The sequence below is a fragment of the Poecile atricapillus genome, chromosome 2 (assembly GCF_030490865.1).
Source record: "Poecile atricapillus isolate bPoeAtr1 chromosome 2, bPoeAtr1.hap1, whole genome shotgun sequence".
Lineage (NCBI taxonomy): Eukaryota > Metazoa > Chordata > Aves > Passeriformes > Paridae > Poecile > Poecile atricapillus.
This window is the reverse complement of record NC_081250.1, coordinates 15,867,439-15,887,432: the sequence shown is the minus strand read 5'-3', so window position 1 is coordinate 15,887,432 and position 19,994 is coordinate 15,867,439. Positions and strand designations below refer to the sequence as shown.

At 46.1% G+C, this 19,994-nt stretch overlaps 1 protein-coding gene across 1 annotated transcript; it reads left to right on the top strand.

Annotated features, from left to right (window-relative positions):
- Positions 1-231: 231 nt before the first annotated feature.
- On the top strand, positions 232-4,922 carry BAMBI (BMP and activin membrane bound inhibitor). The gene is made up of 3 exons (XM_058833458.1): positions 232-571; positions 3,377-3,667; positions 4,121-4,922. The coding sequence occupies exons 1-3, from the start codon at positions 496-498 to the stop codon at positions 4,537-4,539; spliced, it is 786 nt and encodes a 261-aa protein (XP_058689441.1). The 5' UTR covers positions 232-495; the 3' UTR covers positions 4,540-4,922.
- The last annotated feature ends 15,072 nt before the right edge of the window (positions 4,923-19,994 follow it).

Here is a 19,994-nt window from a genome sequence, read left to right as displayed (position 1 = left end):
GATCCCGGCGCCCCCGGCCGATCCCGGCGCTCCCGGCCCGCCCGGCGCCGCCGCCGCCGCCCGGGGGCGCCGCGGGTGGGGCTCGGGTCGCGCCGGGACCCGGGCGGGGCGGGGCGGAGCGAGTCCCCGCCCACTCCCGGCAGGCGCAGCCAATGGCGAGGCGGGGGCGGTGAAGGGGGCGGGGCGGCGCGGCCCAGTCCGCGCCCGGCGCCGGCCGTATTTACGGGGCGGGCGGCGCCGCCGCCGTGTCAGTGAGGTAGCACCCGCCGGGCACCGCGACCGCGCCGCCGCTCCTGCTGCTGCTCCTGCGGCCGCGGCGGAGCAGTGAGGGCAAGGCAGAGAGCCGTGGCCGTCCCCCCGGCCCGCAGTGGTGGCCGCACCACGGCTCTGCCCGCAGGCGAGCGGCTCTTGGGCGCTCCGGCGGGGCAGGGGCGGGCGGGCGACGGCGGCTCTGCCGTGCCTGCGCTGCGGGCTGTGGCGAGCGGCGCCGGGTAAATGGATCGCCATTCCAGCTACATCTTCATCTGGCTGCAACTGGAGCTGTGCGCCATGGCCGTCCTGCTCACCAGAGGTGAGGGGCCGCGGCGGGGCACCCGGGGGCGCCTGCGGGGCTCGTGGTCCGCGGCGGAGGGAGCGGGGTGCCCGGGGCCGCCGGGCCCGGCGCTGTCTCGGGACCCCGCGGCGAGCGGGGCTGGCGGCCGAGCCGCCGGGTCTGTGCCTCCCGCCCCTCCGTCCCTCCCCTCACACCTGGCCGCCGGTGCCGGGCAGTCACGGCCCCGCGGGTGTCCCGGCGGGGCGGCCGCTCCCGGCCTTGTCCCCCCCCCCGCTGGAAGCACGGGCTCGGGGCTCCGGGGGGGCTCGGGGCTCCGTGGTTTGTGGTCTGGCCGCCCGGGGAGCACCCTCCGGGGCAGAGGCGACCCGCTGGCTGCCGGTAATCGTCGTGCTCCGGGGAGGAGGGTAAAGGATAAGTTAGCGTGGTGGTGATGTGCGACGGTATTTATTTATTTTGGAAGGAAGGCTGTAATTAGCCCTAAATAACAGCCTTGCAGCGTGCAGGGGGGAGCCTGCTGGCCCCATCAAAGCGGGCAGAACAGGGAGTGACTGAATGATGTGAAGTCGCAGATACTGAAACTATGTGCCTGATAATGATATAATTAGGGGATCACAGACTCCTGGCTGCTGTTGACTTCAAAAGCTTTAAAAGAAGCCTGCAGTCTCTCCTGTAGCCATCTTGACTAAAAGCAGACATTTTTCTTTAATAGCTACATACAGTAACAAGAAAGAGGAGGGAACAGAAGGGCATTGTTCACTGTTTCAAAATACTAAATACCCTTTCTGGCCTTTTGCATAGCACAGGAAGAAATTTTATGAATTGACAGAAATACAGTAATACAAAGTCCGTTCTGTTCCACTGAAAACGTGGCTTTAATTAAAAAGCAGTTGAATTAACCTGATGACTAGCCTGTCAGATTTTGTTTGTAACATTGTCTTAGGGCATTAAAATTTAGATTTTTGAACGTGATTGTATAAACGGTTACAATGAAAATATGTGTATTGTTTCACTTTATTCCCATACTGTGTTGAGACTCATGAAAGAACTGTCAGTTCTGGTACTGTGCCATGTTTGCTTCTTATATTTAACAGTGCAAAAATTATGAAAACTATTTTTTTCAGAGGGGTAGGGGGGAGACCTCATATAGAATGCTTAGAAAATGATTGAGTCTTTTTCTGTAACATGCTGGATGACAGTGAGTGTGAATTCATGTAAAATTAGATTACTTGGTCTGAAAGCCCAAGGGAATTGGACTGGAGACAGTGAGACAGTCCATCATTTGGCTTCTATTAAGCTGAGTTATTAAAGAGCAGCGGGAACTTCAAGGCCTGGAGCCTGCAGTAGCATTTTGGGGAAAGTATTAAGGTAGCCCGATGAGGGGAAGCTAACTTGTTTGGGATGACTTTTAACATCTTGCAGAACAGTTTTTTTAAGATATTATTGGTAGGTAACATCATGAGAAGGGGTGGCAGCAGGAAAGCCTGTAACTTGATTTTTGAAGTGCAGACTGTAGGAGGAAGATATCTGACTATTTAGTCAACTTTGAAGGCCTTGGTGCTACAATGGTGGCTAGTACAGTAGGCACACCAGAAGTAGTTTTAAGTCTATTCTTCCAAGAATGTCTCCAAAATCTGGCTTCCTCTTAAACCTTGGCTCGATGGCACATTGAATTACGTTTGAGTTGCAACTTGCCTAGAAAGAGTACGTTTTTGCTACAGCACAGGACGTGTTTAATTCGTACCAGAGCAGTTTGGAGAGCACAAAATGAAGAATTTTATGAAGGGAACTTTTTTATCGCTTCCTTCAGAAATTTTTGAGGTTTCCTGAGATTTTTCATAGAGCTGGTAGAGGATTTTCAATCTTAAGTGTTTCCTCTTTTCTACTGCATGTTGGATTGCATGTGAGACTGGGGAGAAGCAAGGGGGGAGCCTTTAACCTTGCAGTTTCACTCCATTAAAAAACATTAAATTTGAATTGAGAGTCACTGTCTCTGGTGAACAGAGCAATTATTAACTACAACTTTTTTTGTTTTATAATAGTAATGAAAAAGTCTTTTTGCATGAATAACTATTTAAAGATTTTCTGGAGAAATTACAAATAGTTGCTCAGTTTCACACAGTAAAACCTTCCTGACTGAGAGACTTAGATGGTAATGGTTCTAGCTAATAGCTTTATAAGGTGTTAGTTAAACCTTTTAAATTTTGGCACACTACTGAGAGGTAATAAACAATTCAGCAGTTCCGATTTTATTTTTCTTTCATTTGTCCCATAAATATTTGAACCTGGTATTTTTGTTGTGTGCTTATGCCTAGTTAAAAGAAATGTTACTTTTATAAAAATAGAATGCTGTTCCTGGAGTAATGGTTAAAGCATAGATGTGACTTTCTTCTAGGACTGAAAGTGTGTGTTGCTTTTAGAACTGGTATTTCACTTTAAATGTGGTTAAATGCAACTGCTGACAGTGAGTGGAAGTAGCTATAAAATGGTCTTGTTAGTTATTTACCTTGGAGTAAAAAAAGCCACTGTGACCTTCCTCCCCCAGTCCCTGTTTTAGTGAAATGCTCTTGCTTTAATTCAAAGGACTGTAGTACTAGTCATTTAAGCAAGTGCCCCAAGGCCTTTACAGAGATTAATGTTACAAGGAGGAAGGCGCTGTACAGTGATGGGAACAGCCCCAGCTCTTGTGGATCTACAGTCTGGAGAAATACCTCAAAACTGGCATTGAGTTTGGTTGTATGATGTGTGTGGCTAATAAGGATATAGGGTGAGGTGTCCTTGGAGGACCAAATTCTTATCTTTCTTGCATGACTTTTGTTTTTTTAGGTGAAATCAGATGCTACTGTGATGCTGCACACTGTGTTGCAACCGGCTATATGTGCAAATCTGAGCTTAGTGCCTGCTTCTCCAGACTGCTTGATCCTCAGAATACACATTCCCCACTTACTCATGGCTGCTTGGACTCTATTGCAAGCACAGCTGAGATCTGCCAAGCCAAACAAGCACAAAACCACTCTGCCACCACCACCATGTCCACATTGGAATGCTGTCATGAAGATATGTGCAATTACAGAGGACTACACGATGTTTTGTCTCCTTCCAGGGGCGATGCTTCAGGTAGGGCAATAAAGCTTCAGTGAAACCCCTCTTCTGGCCATCAGGCCAGCAACAGTCAAAACCTTGTGCATCTTCTTTTATTTAGTTGTTAATATAAGTAGAGACACCAGAGGGAGAAGCAGGTGCCTGGATGCAGAGGAACATCTCAGCCAATTAACTTCCTTGTCTGCATTAATATTGGAAGTTTTTCTTGCCATCTTAACATGACTTCTAAGAACCAATGGCAGTGGTGTTCCTAGTTAAACTGGCTATTGGGATGAGAAATTTCTTATTATAAGCAGACTTAGAAACTGTTTTGTTTTTTTTTCTTTACAGGGTATTTTCTGTAGATACTGCAGGGTGTAGCATTTGCTCCTTTAACTTGTCAGTGTGGGATTTGAGGGACTTGCTTATATATATAAATCAGTGGATATATAAATCCTGAAACAAGCTTCACATTTTTCCCCTTTGCAGGACAAGGGAGCAGATACCAACATGACAGCAGCAGGAATCTCATCACCAAGGTACAAGAATTGACTTCTTCTAAAGAGTTATGGTTCAGGGCAGCTGTAATTGCTGTTCCAATAGCTGGTGGGCTAATCTTGGTGCTCCTTATCATGCTGGCCTTGAGGATGCTCAGGAGTGAAAACAAGAGACTGCAGGATCAGCGACAGCAAATGCTCTCTCGTTTGCACTACAGTTTTCATGGACATCATTCGAAAAAAGGGCAGGTGGCAAAATTGGACTTGGAATGCATGGTGCCTGTGACTGGTCACGAGAACTGCTGCATGACCTGTGATAAAATGAGACATTCAGACCTCAGCAATGATAAAATTCTTTCCCTGGTCCACTGGGGAATGTACAGCGGACATGGGAAGCTGGAATTTGTATGACCAATTATTTTTTAATCTGGGCTAAACTTACTCTCTGAACTCTTGAAGGCCTTTGGGTTCTGCTGGACAGGAGCACTTTATCTTAAAACAAAAACTCTCATAAATCATCTTTGAGAAACAAAGGACCTCTGCAAACAGAATCTTGGATATTTCTTCTGAAGGATTCCAAAAGTTGTCTTATTTGCACAGAGTAAAATACACTCAAATGTATTGTTTGCTTCAGCGTTGTGAAAGCAAAAGTTAGAAGTTGTAAACACTGTCACCAGGGTTATCTGAACTGTAGGGAGCTGAGAACTGATTTATTATAATAAACTGTATGCAAGCTCCTGTGTTTCCTGACTTATTGTAAAGATTTTTTAAAAATATATATATTTTGGCTGAAACTTGCTTGTGACTTTTGTTTTGGAAAATGGGTTTTCTTGTGGGCGATAGTGGGAAACAAATCAAGGTGTGTATGGTAATGCCATGCATAACAATTAGATTCGGAAAGCAGACTATTTTCCTACTCTGCAAAGGAATTCACGTGGTTTTGAGAAGAAAGGTGGCAGCTTTGTGTTATACTTCAAGTAGCTGTGAACCCACATCCTCGATTCTTGGCTGTTGCATTTTGTTCATAAACCTCAGTGAATTCTTCCAAAGCTTTGTGTGATAACTTTTTCTTCCTCTGTTAATGAGGAAAGACTTCCTCTGTGCAAAATGTGTCAGAAAGAGACTCCTAATTCTTTAGAGCTGGCTGTCTTCCCTTGCTTCACAATTCTTATTTCTATGATCTGTTTTCTTTTTGTACTTTTTACACCCAAACTTTTTTTGGTGAGGAGAGGGAAACCTCAACACCGAACTGCCTATTAGGTTTGGTTGGGGTTTTTTCTGTTTATAACCCCTCTGGGCACAGTGGAAAGCATCTGCCTTACTCTTCAATCATGTAACTAAGTATCATATTCTCCTAGTTTTGTGTAGAACTGAAGAAACAACACTGTACTTTAATCTTTGGCTCCTCCTTTGTGCTATTCTTGCGTAGGTGGCTTTTCTTTGGCCAGTATTTGTGCACTTAGTTGTTTCTTACTCCTTCTGCTAGTTGGCTGCGCTTAATAGTTTAATTTATTCAATGCTTAGTTGCTAAAAAACAAACAACCTCTGGATTATTCAAGGAATTTATTGTATTTATTTTTCTTGCTATATTAGACTTTGCCATAATGAAAGTATACTTACTTAAAAGGTTGAAACCACATCGTGGTGAAAGAAGCATTAAAAATGCTGCTTCAGAAGACAGAATCTGGCAAGAATCTAGTATTCATCTGTGTTTTAAGACGCTTTAGAAATGCTTTTGCCTCCTGTTCTGGCTGTGAAGTTGAAGTCCTACTGTTGCCAGCAGTGAGAAGGGGATGGCACACACGGGCTTACAGCAACCTTGCAGCAATGCTCTGATCCCGTTTGCTGTGGTAGGTTGCTTTGGGATGTGCAGGCTGAAATGCAAAGGGATGTAAGCAAAGAAAACCTGCCCCTCTAAGTCACAGGCTCGTGTTCCTGAAAGCACACTTAAACGATGTGGCAGGGTTGTTGGAGATAAGTCGGTCACTTGGCTGTGCAAACAGAGGTCCTGAAATTGCAAATTTAACCCTACAGTTAAACACTCATGTGGGCCAAGTGCAGTGAGAGCCTTGGGAATGCCAAGGTCCCACTGCCCATGTCTGCAATATTAAAGTGCAGTTTAGAAGGATTAAGTTTCATCTGTGTACCTCAAGCTGCTGACCTTTCTTACTATTTCAGCGTGCCTGGCGAGTTGCTTTTCATGCAGAGAATTAGGTCTGATTTCTTCTACCTCTTTCTGCTGCTGAAGTTTAAGAAATTACGTGGCCACAACTCTCTTGGAATCTGGCCTGTGGTCTTCTGGCTGACCTTTCAAAGTGCTGCTTTCCTATAAGAGCTCTGCCCTTCCTTTGCACTGATCTGAAAATCTAGGGCAGTTGTTTGCTCTGCCAAGTGTATTACTTTTTGGGAATGTCTGACTGGGAGCTTGATGCTGAAAGAGACAAACCTGAAATACTGTCTAGCTGCACCAGTAGTTACTGTGACTAGACAAGTTAGAAAATCTGATGGCTAAACCTTTTACATGCCTTCTCCAGCAATCAGAGGGAGCATGTTGTATAGTCATTTAAGCATCCTGTGACCTTCACCACTCATTTGCCGCTGATTTGAATACATAAGGGCCTATTTATGCTTGCCATTAAAAGACTAGTAAGACCAGGATGCTCTAATTGGCCCCTTGCTGTGGAGATGCTTTAAAGAAGAAAAGAGCTTGTTTGCCATCCCCTGCAGTCATGGCAGCAGGGCCACAGAGCGCTGGGGCTGGGGCTTGGGTTAGCAGCTGCCATCTCCTGGGGTTCTTTTACCTGGTGTGGTACTTAGAGTTTGGGTGTGGTAGATGATACGGCCTGGGAGTTTCTGGGCTATGAGTCTTCTAAGTTTTCTTCTAAGAAGAAAATTGACTCTATCCCAGCCCAAACCAGAATAGTATGAATTCTGTATTTCCAATATATTTTCAAGCCTTTACATTCAGGAAATTGTGTTATGAGCTCTGGTGTCTGCCTGGCAGCAGCTATGTGAGTTATGGAATGAGCCCCAAGTCTTTTCACTGAAACCACTGACTGCAGAGTCCAAAGGGTGTTGGAGTAAGCAGTAGCCGGCTTCATCGCTGGTATTTCTGTAGTGGCTGCTTATATAGCCTGCAGGCCTCAGCACTTGTGGGAATTAGAAACCTTGCCCTCCTGTGACAAGGAGAGTCCTTAGTGATGTTCCCTGGGCTTCCCGGCTGCTGGCTGCTGTACCAGCACAAAACAAAGCAGTCCTAGACAACCACTTCACCCAGCCTAGTGAGGCAGGCGACAAATATTAATGGCTGAAGAGCCTGGCCAGAGGCTGAAGAGGTGAGAGTAATCGAAGGCTATCCTTTTTAATGCATTTCAGTTAAGAGCCTGGATTTGCCATTGTGCTAAGCACTCTCAGGTTTCTCCCGCAGACAATAACAAACACTCCTTTCTTTGAAACCCCTGCACGCCTGGGAGCATAAGAAGGACAGCCCTCTGTTTCCAACTGAGAAAGTCTCTCGGTTTGGAATAAATGAAATCAAATGTCCAAGATTTAATTTAGCATACCCCGTGCCTCTTTCACTGATTCTTTCCTCCAAACAATAATGGTTGTAGCTTTTCTTATGTCTCTGCCGCTCCTGGCTTTGCGAGCCGCTGGGTTGGTATGTCTCCTCTTAACTCCTGCTGAACTGATTCTATTAAAAACCCCTTACTCCACAGGGGGCTTGACCTTTTTCTGAAATACCAAATGCGTCTGCTTTGGAAATCACAAACTTCTCCTCTAAAGAGCTTGTAAATCTGGTTTCAATATTGAGTGATTACAGCCTGTGCAGAGAGTTTGAAAGTAAGCAGCCACTTCTGGTAGCAGAGCGCTGGAGCTGGGCTGCCGGAGCTGAGCGCCACTCTCATTTTTCACCCCGGTGTGTGTTTAGCATAAAACCACCGGTGTCAGCTGGTTCAGCCGGATTAGCGGTGGGGTGACTGGCCAGGCTCTGGTCTCAGGACACTTGTCTTCTCTTATCAGGACCCCGGAATCCAGTTTTTGTTGTACAACCACTTGCTCTGTTGTAAATCCAGGGATCTCATTGCAAATGGATGATGCCCTAGAGGCCAAACACCAAAAAAAGCCTGGGAAAAGGGCAAGGTTTTTTCTTAGGTGTAATGGATGCGTCTGCACCTTCTCTTGCTGCTCTTGTGATAATTAAAACAAGGTTTGAAGAAGGGAAAATATATCACCAGGCTGCCTTTTGAGATGGGATGTGCCTGTTAGCTACCAGTCAGTGGGGTTCCACAGTGAATAAATGAAAGCAAAATTTGGCCTCCTCCTCAAAAAGGGGGAGGGATAAGAAGGCAATCTACCAAGAAAAAAACATCTACTGTTAAAAACTCCTCACCATAATTAGGCACAAGTTGAGTGAATATAAAAATGAAGTCTCTGAAGGAGGCAAAGTTGCCTTTATTTCTTTTTTTCAGATACTTTTCCACATGGAGATCACTGGAAGCATATTTGTATTGTTCCAGTGACTGGTGACTTCGCAGAAAAAAGTTCTTCCTTGTTTTGGTTCTAGGAGCTACTTGGGGAAGAGGTATTTTGGATCTGTCACTGTGTTTTATTTCTGGGTAAAAACAAGTGCTGTAGAGGTGCTGGTAAATTACGATTATCTCTTGGGAGGGGCCAAGTGTCTCCAACATTATGAATTCTGGCTCCCTCTAAATAAACACCCAACCTCATTTTCTTTGTTTCACCTCTAACCCTCATCTGCAGCCTTTACAATCCCAGGGGGTGAATCCTGAAGTAAAACAAACTGCAAGGGAAGGCAGCCAGGAGGGAGCCGCAGTGCCTGCAGATTAACAGAGCCTTCTGCTCTCCAGCCAACCTTGACAAAAGGATTCAATCCTGAACTGACCTTCAGGGGGAAAAGCAAAACAAAAACCACCTTGACTTGAACTTTCAAGACCGCAGGAGTTTAATGCTTGGTTTGATGTCTCCTAAAGGGAGCAGGGAGTTAGAAGTGCCAAACACCTGTCTTGCAAAGCCAAATCCTAATAATTTATCATGAAATCTGAGCCACAAATCACGTGGATTTGAAAAATTTAGGATTTGCTCATCACTGTTTCTAAGTAATTCAGTGTTGCTAAAAGGGCCTAAAACTGTGCTTTTTATTCCCCATTTTGATTGTCTAGGCAAATCTATAACATTTGCTTAAGCAAATGATAAGTTCTGTTGAAACATCAATATTTAAATGTGACTTTTCACTGAATAAATATTTCTGCCTGGAAGCAGGTCCTGCCTCCCAGCTGAGCCCTGCTCTTTTCCCTGTAGGGAGAAAGGAAGAGAACAAGTCAGCCCTGAATTCATAAAATAACCACACTGGCATGAATATAGGGTGACTCCATTTTTAAAGTTTTTTATCAAAACTGAAATTTTTGAATGTTTTTCTCTTTCTAGTTATCACACTACTTAAATATATCAAAGGCCATGCAATTGGGAAAAGTGAGTGAAATGCATTGTTTCACTCCCCTTGGCTATTGGCTGTGTCTAAAAAATACTGACTTGTGACAGCATGTTAAGAATGGAGCCTCTTCTGTAATTGCTTTTTAACCTATTGGATTAAAAATTCAGGACAGTGTCTGTGGAGCAGCAAGGTGATGAGCACTTGCCTTTCTCTTAACATTAATTTTTACCTGTTTTCCAACCAAGGAAAAAGGTAGAAGTGGCACTATGATGAACTAGCATCTGTCTGGGGGAGGCTCTGGGGGTCAGGGGACTGTCACCCCAGCAGTGCCACTGGTGTAGCCAGAGTGGCTGCTGAGTGCCAGGCTAGTCTCTAATTTTGGGATCTTTTCATTCCAAAGGCCTGCGGTTGCAGGTTTTCACTCGGGAGGAAAATATTGGTGCACTAAATCTCCTCCTGGCACTTGGCTGTGACAATGGCGAGGGAGGAACAGTACAGGCCCAGGGTCCTGCCCAGGCTGGGGATGCTTGTATTGGTGTGCAAATCAGGGCTTGTGTCAAGCAGGTTGCTTTGAAATGCTCAATTTGCTAAGTTCTGGCTGTGAAGTAGCTATTTCATCAGTGGAAGAAGATTTATTAACCAATTTTTTATGGCTATCGACAATGGCTTAGCTCCAGCAGGGTCCCAGGCATTTTTATGAAGTGCAGTGGGTTCCAGAGGTAGAGGTGTTTTATATTGTTCTGGTATTTTAACCCAGTGAGCTAAGGCCTCTATCCTGCAAATACTTAAGGTTGTGCATAATTCATTCCGGTCCCAGGGGCTGTTTTGTCCCTGCTGCTGGCAGGGCTTTGCTGAGCTCTGGGCTGCTCTTGCAGTGGGCTCTGGGGGAGTCTCTCCTGGCCATGGCATTTGCTTTGCTAAAGGCTGGAGGGGAATTGAGAGTTAGTGCCAGCGTTCAGTCACAGTCTCACCACTGGTGGCCGCCGAGCCGGTGTTTTCCCTTGAGCAGTGACCCGGCTGCCCTGGCTGTGGCTGCTGATGGGGGAGCAAAAGCCCATGCTGGACACAATTCAGGAGCCAAATTAGTGTGGATGTGTGTTTATCGGGGCAGCATCTCACCTGGCTCTAGAGCCTTGTCCTTGGCTGCAGCTGGCCCTTTCTGCAGGCAGTGTAGGGAGGAGCACCCTGACAGTTTCCATCACCTAAAACCTTTTATGCTTTTGCACACAGGAAATCACATGGCTGCTAAACTTGCAGAAGACCAGCTCTGTAAATCTACCTGGTGCCCAAAGCTGTGCTCTCAGCCATCATCCCCCTCTGTCACACACAGTACGTGACGGTCAGGGTTTTAATTACATGAATGCATGCAATGGTGTTTCCACAAAACCTCCTTATTTAATCTCCCCCCAGCCATCTGGGTCCTGCTCTGGCTGGCTGCAATCTCTCTGCAGCTCTTCATCTCACGTCCTTGCTCTGTCTCTCCCTCCCCTGGATGCCTTTCTCTGCCCTTCTCTCAGGGCTGGAGGCGCAGGGCGCCCTGCCTGCTCTGGAGCAAACTCTCCCTGGCAACAGGTACCGTTCCCAGCCTCCCTAGCTGTTATCAGTCCACAATAACCTTTCCCTTATTTGATTTTTTTTTTTTTTTTTCCCTGGGGGACTCTAGGGGACAGCCACAGTTATGTTTCTTCCAACCCAATTCCACCTGACTGTTGGTAGTGGGAGAGCAGATGGGAGAGTGGTTCCCTCATATTGGACTCTCAGGTGGGCGAGCAGAGCCAGGCTCTGCCAGCTCCCACGGACTAGCAGTCTCCTCTCAGGATGGGACAGGCCCAAACTTGGGGGTCTTCCTCTTCATAAAGTGAAAGTACAAAGCACTCTCTTTTAAGCGATTTTTTTGTGAAGCTTTTATATAAGAAGCTGGAAACAACTTCTTTTTCTGCATCAATAGATGACAGAAATAAAGTTTTTTTTGTTGTTGTTTGTAAAAAATGCACCAAATTTGAGACCTGCTCACACATTCATTTATCACAATGCAAATGAAACTTGCCATATGTTTTTGTTTTAAAAAACATTTTGTACCAAAGCATAACGTTTCTAATTGTGTTTATAGACTGGGTTAAAATTGCTTTACAGCAACTTTTGCTATGGGATGGATTGGTTGTGGAGTTTTGTAATCTCCTTCATTACTCGCTCTGTTATCTGTCCCGATTGCTGCTGTGCTTTACTGACTGCAGGATAATTTTGTCTGTAGAAAGGTTGTCACCCTTTACCTCTTTGAACTGGACTTTGTCTCCTTATATCTGCTGGTGGCAATTGGCACTCCTGTCTTTCTCCTGCAAGGGAGAGGGACCCCCATGGCCCCAGGGACTTGTGCAGCCTTCTGGGTCTCTGCCCCATTCCTCAGTGCCCCCCTTGCTGCCCCCACTGTGTGAAGCAAAACGCTGCTGGTTCTGCTGGCATCTTGCAGCTTCCAGGAGAGCTGCAGGCTCCAGGAGGAATTTTATGACAAGCACCTTATCATAGGTTACGGCTGAACATACACAAGCACTCCCAGTGACCAGTGTAATCCACTCTTTACTGGCATAATTTGACTTTATTTTTTATTTACACAGGGAGGCTTGGGTGGAGTGCAATGTACATGGTATCAGAAAAACAGTCTGCCCCACCTTGGGGCTGCACACGTGCTGGAGGCAGCGAAGCCACCACCCCGAGGGCTCCAGCAGCCCTTTGTACGGAGCATCTCCGCACGTGGGAAGCATTCGACTTTCTCCTATGAGCAAGCAGGTTATAGTGCCCCAGCAACCTTCAATACATGGCCAAACATCAGTGACATTCCCTGTTTTACAGTGGCAATCGATGAGTCTGCAGGAGTGCTGAGTACAGCAGCGAGCGGGTGCCTGCTGAACACGGCCAACCTCTTATCAAAGCAGTGGATCCCTTCTGGGGCTGCACCCTGTCCACATATTAATATTTGATTGTTCACGAGCAATTTGCAAATTTGTAGTGAGTAATGAAATATCCTGGGAACTGTTTGTTCACAAATAGTTTCCAGAGTATTTCATTACATATGACAATTTTGTAAGTAAGTAATTGCCAGTATTGGGATTCCTGAGTTGTCTGCTCCTGAGGAAAGTGTTGCTGAAGGACAGATGGACTGGTATCTGCTTGATCACAGCTGGGGATGCTGGTTTTTTTTGTCACAGTGGATAAAAACATCCAATAGCAAGATTACAGGGATCTGCTACATATGTTTTTGAGTAAAAATAAATCAGAAATACAATATACAGGAGTAATTTCCAGTCTTCACTTGAGTATCTTATCTCACTGGTTTCCTCCACAGGCAGATATTTTCTTCAGTTGCCCACCTGGACTCATAGATACTAAGCCCATTTTTCCTTGATTTTTGTTTGTGTTTTGCCAAGAGCTTTCTAAAAGTCTGAACAGCAGTAGCAGCAGTGAAATATGGAGTTTTGGAGCAGGATAGTGGAGTACAGACAGAAAAAGTCACTGGGAGTTTTTTCCCAGATCAAGGTGGAAGACTTTGGCACAAAGGGAAGATCAGAGCATGCAAAAACCTATTTTCTCCCCTGAAAATATCCATTTTGTATGCTATACAAAATTCACAGGAATAGCAACAGATGGACTTATCCCTGAACTGTAATACAATGTGGATGAGCTGGCTTTTAGCCTTCAGTGCTCCCATAGCATATGGAGGCTTTTGTTGCAGCCTGTGGATGACTGCACTGGGCAAGGACCTGATGGGATGGCTGCAGCCAGCAGGAGGAAGCATATGGGGCTGAACCCAATGGCATGCAGCTCTTTGCTGATGCTGTATTACACAGCATGTGGGTCAGCTGAGTTTGGGCCTTGTGGTGCTGTGTTTCATGGGCACTGCACCAGCCATCACCCCCAAAGCTCACAACTCCCAGAGAGGGGCAATTCCTTCACCAGAGCCAGCAGCAGTGGGAGCTTCTGGGTGCACAGCACAGGCAGGTGTCTGGCAGCAGGGTATCAGCTTGCAGAGAGAGCACAGAGGTAACCCCATACCTTGAATTTAACACCTAACTGTGGGGTGCAAAGGCTGGCAGACTGTTCTTGGGGCTAGATTGCCTTGCAGGGGCACCATCACTGTCACTGCCACTGCTGTCCTCTAAACAGTCCTCTGGGTATTGCATAAGTGAAAGCTGTATCAAAAGTCTCCTGTCTCTCAGGAAAGCAGCTGACTTGGTGAGCTTTGGGTTAAACATATTCTAAAATATATTAAAAATATGTGTTTATAAAATTTATAAATAAAATTGTCTTAGCCTTCTGGCTGAGGGAGAGGATAATGTAATTAATTTTTATATTGGTAGTAAATAAATTATTTTATAATTGTTTAAAGTTTTTTGTATAATTAACAACATATCTAATAGAACCTGAGTGGAGTGCCCTGTCCAGCTGACCACACACTCATTCTTTGCTCTTCTCTCTGCTTCCTCTGGCCAATCTATATGTTCTCCAGCTAGGAAGAAGACTTCAACTCTCAAGAACTTTTCAGGTCCATTCTAGATATGAGCTGCAGATTCTCAGTAAACATGGATGTGGGAATGGGATCCCTAATAGAGGATCACTGTGTACAGTGATACCTGTATATGCACAAGCATGTGTGAGAAGCTATAGGTCTGTAGGTATGTACTTCCCTGGCCAGGATGTGTGGCAGCAGCCACAGGTCTCCAGATCAGCCTTTGAGATGATGGATGTTCCTCCCAGGAGACCTGTTTCCAGGGACACCATGTTTCTGGGCCATGTCCTTCAAGAAGTCATCCTTACAGCTGATCTTTCCAGGGCTGATGTGGACTTCTCCAGGGTGCTGGTAAGCCATCTGCTTTGTGTTGTGGCAAAACTGCCCAGAGCAGACCAGCCCTCTTCTACAGACAGGTTAGAGAAGCTTTTCCCCAAGAGTCTGCACAAAATCAGAAATTATTCTTTGAGGTTTCCTTCCTGCTTTTCCCACCAGTCAAGAAATGCTAACGTTATTTCTTAAAAATAAGAAAAAAGTACTTAGAATGCTGCTCTAAAATTATGAGTGTGTGGGAAAACCCCTACTTGGTCAGAGGAGGAAACAGTAGAGACGTAGAAACAATTACCGCTGAGTCTGTTTATGTTTGTTCTCCCCAAAACAAGAATGAAGAATGGGACTAAATACAATTAGTCACCAGCCACTGGTGAGGGAGAGGAGGCTGCTGAGTCACAGCCACATTCAGCTCTGACCCCAGAAAGGTCAGTGTCAGCTCAGGGTGGAGGAGCCAGACTGCAATGGCTCCTGCACCCCCTCTCCTTGGGGACAGTGACCCCAGGGTTGGGGTGCTGCAGGGGCAGGTGTTGGTCCTACTACCTGCTGCCCTGTCTGTGCCAGGGATGACCACCCCTGCAAAGGGACAGGACTGCTCCTCTGTGGGATTTCTCTGCTCCCTCTGGGTGTAGCCGCACTGGTGTTTCTGTTCCAGCTTCAGCAGAGTGCAGGATCGAGCCACTTCCTCCCCGCTGTCTGAAAAATTGCAGGGGTGGCACAGATCTAGAGAGGCAATCAGATACTCTGGGGACAGGGACCTGAAGAATTCTTTCTAGTCTGCTGTGCATAAAGAAAATTTTTAAGAGCCTGTTTCAGTTGGTGACTGGGATGACTCCCAAGCAAACACCTTTTACCTGAGACTTTCCTGCCTAGTGAGTGTGCAATGTTATCACATAAGCATCTTTTGAAACCTCTCTCTGCTTTGCCCCCTCAAGGCAAACAGATGGAAGTTTAATCCTCTCCCCTTAGTGTCTCGGGATTGCAAAGCCTTTGTCAAAAGGGAGCCTGAGATCTTAAAACCTAATGCTTTTTCCTAGATATTGAGATAATTGCTATGGGCTAGATGCAAGGAGAATAAAGAAGCCAGGCTAGGCAAATGGGAAATGGCAGGAAGTGAGAACTAGATAATGGAAAACAAAGTTCAAAATTATTTTCTTCATGTCTCCATATACTGATTTGTTGCTGGAACAAATGGAAATGAGCTTAATGGATTCTTCACTGCTCTTAAGGTTTGAGAATAGGTGCATTGAATTTATGCCAAATTAGGTAAGAGTCTGGGCATTTCCTAGCCAACAAGATGAGAGAAAAACAAACTAAAAGAAATAAGATTTTCCTATTCCAGATTTCTAATAGGTTAGGAAGCAATGCAGGTAGATGTAACAGAAACTGAGGTGACTCTCTTCCAGCTTACTTCTTACTGGAAAGCAGCCCAGGTGTAAGGCACATGCTGCCAGGTGCAGAGGGGAAGCAAAGCTTCATGGCCTTGGGATGGATTGTCCTTGATTAGGTGATGCTGTGACTGGCTTGGCTGGACTCTAATGATGGCTTTCTCCAGGGGGATGTTGAGGGAGCTGACAACCCCTTCCAGCCACACTTCCAGGGTGCTGGGGTCCTGCAATGGCTCTCATGCCTGGCATGGCTTTTCTCCTTAGAGACTCTTTGGAAAGCAGAGGTTCTTCACACTGTGCCTCTCTGTGTGTGCTCACACTTATGTGAGTATATAAGTATAGAAAAGGTATAATAGTATAAGTCAGAAAAGAAAAGCCATGCAGAAGATTTTACTTTCCAGGCCAATTTACTATGCAAATTTTATTATTGTTAATCTATTACTTGTGTAGCTTTTGCTGTCTGAATAAAACAAATGACCATAGATGGCTGTCAACTGATGCTTTCTCCTGAACAGGAAGAACAGCAGCCCTGGAGATGCTTGGGCAGGTATCTGTTGCTGCAAACCAGATTTGTGGCATTGACCAGCAAGACAGCACTGATTTCTGCATCTCAGGCTCTATGAAAGAGCGTGTCCTGATACATCATGGCCATGGCTTTATTTATTCCTCACTGTATGCAGTCAATAACAGGAAGACTCTTGACATTTTCAATTGTCAGATTGGGATAACATTCTTGTGGAAAATGTCCTGTCTGAAACAACCTCTTGAGAGTGGTGCCTGTGCAGAGAGAGAGAGAGGGGGGAAGATCCTTTCCCCTCTGGGTCCCCAGTAGTATTTGCATGCCATGTGCCCTATGGTTTGGTGATAGAAACTTGTTCCAAGAAGAACTTCAGGGTTTGACTGTCTATCCCCATCAAGAAGGGATGAGAAAAGTGGAAACAACTAATTCAAGTGTTTGGTGATGGTGTTATGAACAAGGATACTTTTGCTGCATGGAAAATATATGGCTGTCCCTTTTAAATTCGAGGTAGCATGTAAAATATTGTGGTGTGTCACAGAAACTCCCAGTAGTGCAGGCCAAGGTAGATCAGACCAGTGTAAAGGCAGAGATCAAATGTGACTTTTCCTGTATTGACATAATGCACATTGCAGTTTCAGTCCACCATAGCACAAAAGAGATTAAAAGGCAAACTACAGAAATGATCAATAATGTTAATTACAGTTCTCAATGAGGGAGATAATAGCAATACAAGGGAAAGTAAATACTTATTAGCTCTAAGGAGCATCCTGTTATCTGTATGAAAAATAAACACATTTATCTAGGCACCACCTTAATGGCTCTGGCTATGAAGAGGCAGTGTGCTTACTTCACCCAGATGTTGGCATCATTATCATGTCTGGTGGAAAACAGAAGAAGCTTCACTGATGCTAATGGATGTAAAACTGGTCTGAATGGACGACTGGACCTTAATATGCACTTCAGCTGGTGCCAGAACACCAGCCTGTCACCTAACAGCTAGGGCAGGTGTTAAGTACTACTTAGCAACATGCTATATATTATATGTGCAATATTGTATGTTATACAGCCCCTTCTTCCTCTGGCCTCCTGGAATCCTTTTGAAGATCTCATTAGCCCTATTACAAGGACAATGGGCACATAGATTATAGGTAGGTGAGATGTGCTGAAGGCCTCTGGAACAAAGATGGAAAAGGATTTTTGTCCTTTCTTTAAGATCCAGATGACAGTTTTGCTGAAAGCTGTTGTGGTTTCATGTTTAGAGGTGCTAAAAATCCCAGTGGTTACAGGGTGGGTGGCAAGTGCTCAGCATTTCTGAATGTCAGGCCAGGCATGTCCCCACTGGCCACCTCTCTCCAACCACCTCCACATGATTCCCCAATTTATTGCCACTTAGGCTTCAGCCCTCAGAGGTTCTCCATTAGTGGTATAATGAACTGATACAATGCTAAGTCAAAGGATTCAGAGCTAGTGTGCAGTAAACATAAACATATGTTTAGTGTTGGGTAATAAACTACTGTAGCCAAAGTGGGCAAGTGTTACAAACTTCAAACATGAAACAGATGCAAGTTAATTAGAGGCATGAAAGTGATGACAATAGATGTGAGCTGTAGCAAGGAAATGAAATGTTACTTTAGGCAGAAGTTGCTGCAGCTCTGCCTTGCACTGGAAGTGCCTGCAGTCTCTGCTGAAGATGGGAAGGCATAGACATACTTTATTGGGACAGCCAAGCATGTTGTCCATATGTCAGAAATGTAAGTCACTGCTAGGAGTGAACGTGTGAAGGAAATACAATCTGACAGGCTTTTGAAAGCTGGGAATTGGCTTGGTATGAGGCCACAGAATCACAGAATAAGCTGAGTTATAAGGGACCCACAATGATTATCAAGTTCAAACCCTGGCCCTACATGGGACAGCCCCAGGAGTGTGCCTGAGTGCATTGTCAAAAGCTTCTTAAACTCTCAGTTTTGGCCAAACTCAGGTTTGGTGCTGTGACCTCCTCCCTGGAGAACCTGTTAGAGTTTCCAATCACCCTCTAATTGGTGAAGGTCATTTTCCTAATATCCAGCCTAAACCTTCCCTGACACAACTTCAGGCCATTCCCTCATGTCCTGTCACTGGTCACCAGAAAGAGATCAGTGACTGCCCCTCCTCTTCCCCTCACAAAGAAGTTGTAGACTGCAATGAGGTGTCTGCTCAGTCTCCTCCAAATGGAACAGACCAAGTGACTTCAGGCTCTCCTCACATGGCTTCCCCTCAAGGCCCTTCACCATCCTTGTTCCCTCCTTTGGACGCTCTCTAATTGCTTAATATATCTGAAGCTGGACTGCAACAGAATTGTAGAATGGTTTGGGAAGGGACTTTAAGGATCATCTAGTTCCAGCGCCCGTGCCAGGGCTCACAGTGCCCAGTGTGCCAGAGACAGCAGATGTCCCACAGCGTGGGCGTCCCCCAGCAGAGGGGTACGGGGCTCCTCCAGCAGTGTTGTGGCACAGCAGTCATCCAGCACTCAAGGGCTCAGGTCTGCCCTTCCCCTCAAACTTCCCAGCCCTTGTTCCCTACCATAAGAGATTTCCAGGCCCTGGCCAGGTGGTGGTAGGTGCTCAGCAGGTGACATGAGTCCCACCAGGGAGGCAGAGGTACTTCAACGAGGTTAGGCAACCCTTGTGACTACAGGGCTGCCTGCAGTTCCATGGTCTGTCCCTGCCTTGGCTTTCCTCTTCCCTATCACTGTAGACAAAAGATTTAGTGACTCTTCTTGCCAATAAATCTTTGCCCCAGTTGCTTATACTCTGGCCCTTTGTCTACCATCTGAGTAGTCCTAAAAGCAGTGGTTTGAAGAAGTTTTTGTTTTATTAGGTTTTTGTGAGCTAGTGTCCTCCCAGGCCATGCATGTTTCTGTGATTGGCACGGAGATTGTGGAAGAAGAGGGTATTTGGTGTTGGAAGGATAAGAAAAACCACAAATAGATGCCTTAATAACAGTAGCTCTGAGATGACTACAGAAGCCTTGGGTATGTTCCCTTAGTCCCAGATGAGCAAGTGTGCCTCTCAGTCCTGTGCATGCCTGTGCTTCAGCAGACAGACTGGCTTTGTCCTCCTGTAGTGCTACTCTGATGTTCTGCCCTCCAACATGTTCTGCACCTCTGCCTCAGACAGACGTGGGAGCCAAAAGGGCTACCCACAAAGCAGTGATTTAAAATAGCTCCCCTGACAAAAAGAGCATTGCTGCTCAGCAGCTCCTCCTTTCCTCCCGTGGGCACCAGCACTGTCGGTCGTGGGGCTGCTGTGCCCATATCAACACTCACGAGCAGCCTTTGGCTCCCAGGCCAGCAGCCTGCCCACACCTCTGCTGCTGGGGCACTGCAGCCCCTGCCCTGCCTGCTCAGCCCAGCAGCATCACCGTGTCCCTCCAGGGCTTTGATCTGCCATCACACGGCACAGAGCAGGCAGGCTCACCCTGCCGCCAGCCAGCCCCATGCCCCAGCACCCCCATGCAATTTAGGGCCTCAGAGAGGTACTTGAGGGATTAGCTGCAGTAAAAGTCCTCCTCTAAATGAGAATTTCAGGTTGGGACCTGAAACTGCAGCAGTTTGGAAAGCACCCAGTGGCTGTGCTGTCAGGGAGTGTTCACAGGCAGTAAAATAAAACCGTTGCCTAATTATAGTTTCACCAAGGG

What these genes read in the sequence shown, in the direction of transcription:
- BAMBI (XM_058833458.1), top strand. Translation starts at nt 496, where the DNA reads ATGGATCGCCATTCCAGCTACATCTTCATCTGGCTGCAACTGGAGCTG. An exon ending in GGCCGTCCTGCTCACCAGAG is followed by an intron (nt 572 to 3,376) that starts GTGAGGGGCCGC and finishes TTGTTTTTTTAG; the next exon opens with GTGAAATCAGATGCTACTGT. An exon ending in TTCCAGGGGCGATGCTTCAG is followed by an intron (nt 3,668 to 4,120) that starts GTAGGGCAATAA and finishes TCCCCTTTGCAG; the next exon opens with GACAAGGGAGCAGATACCAA.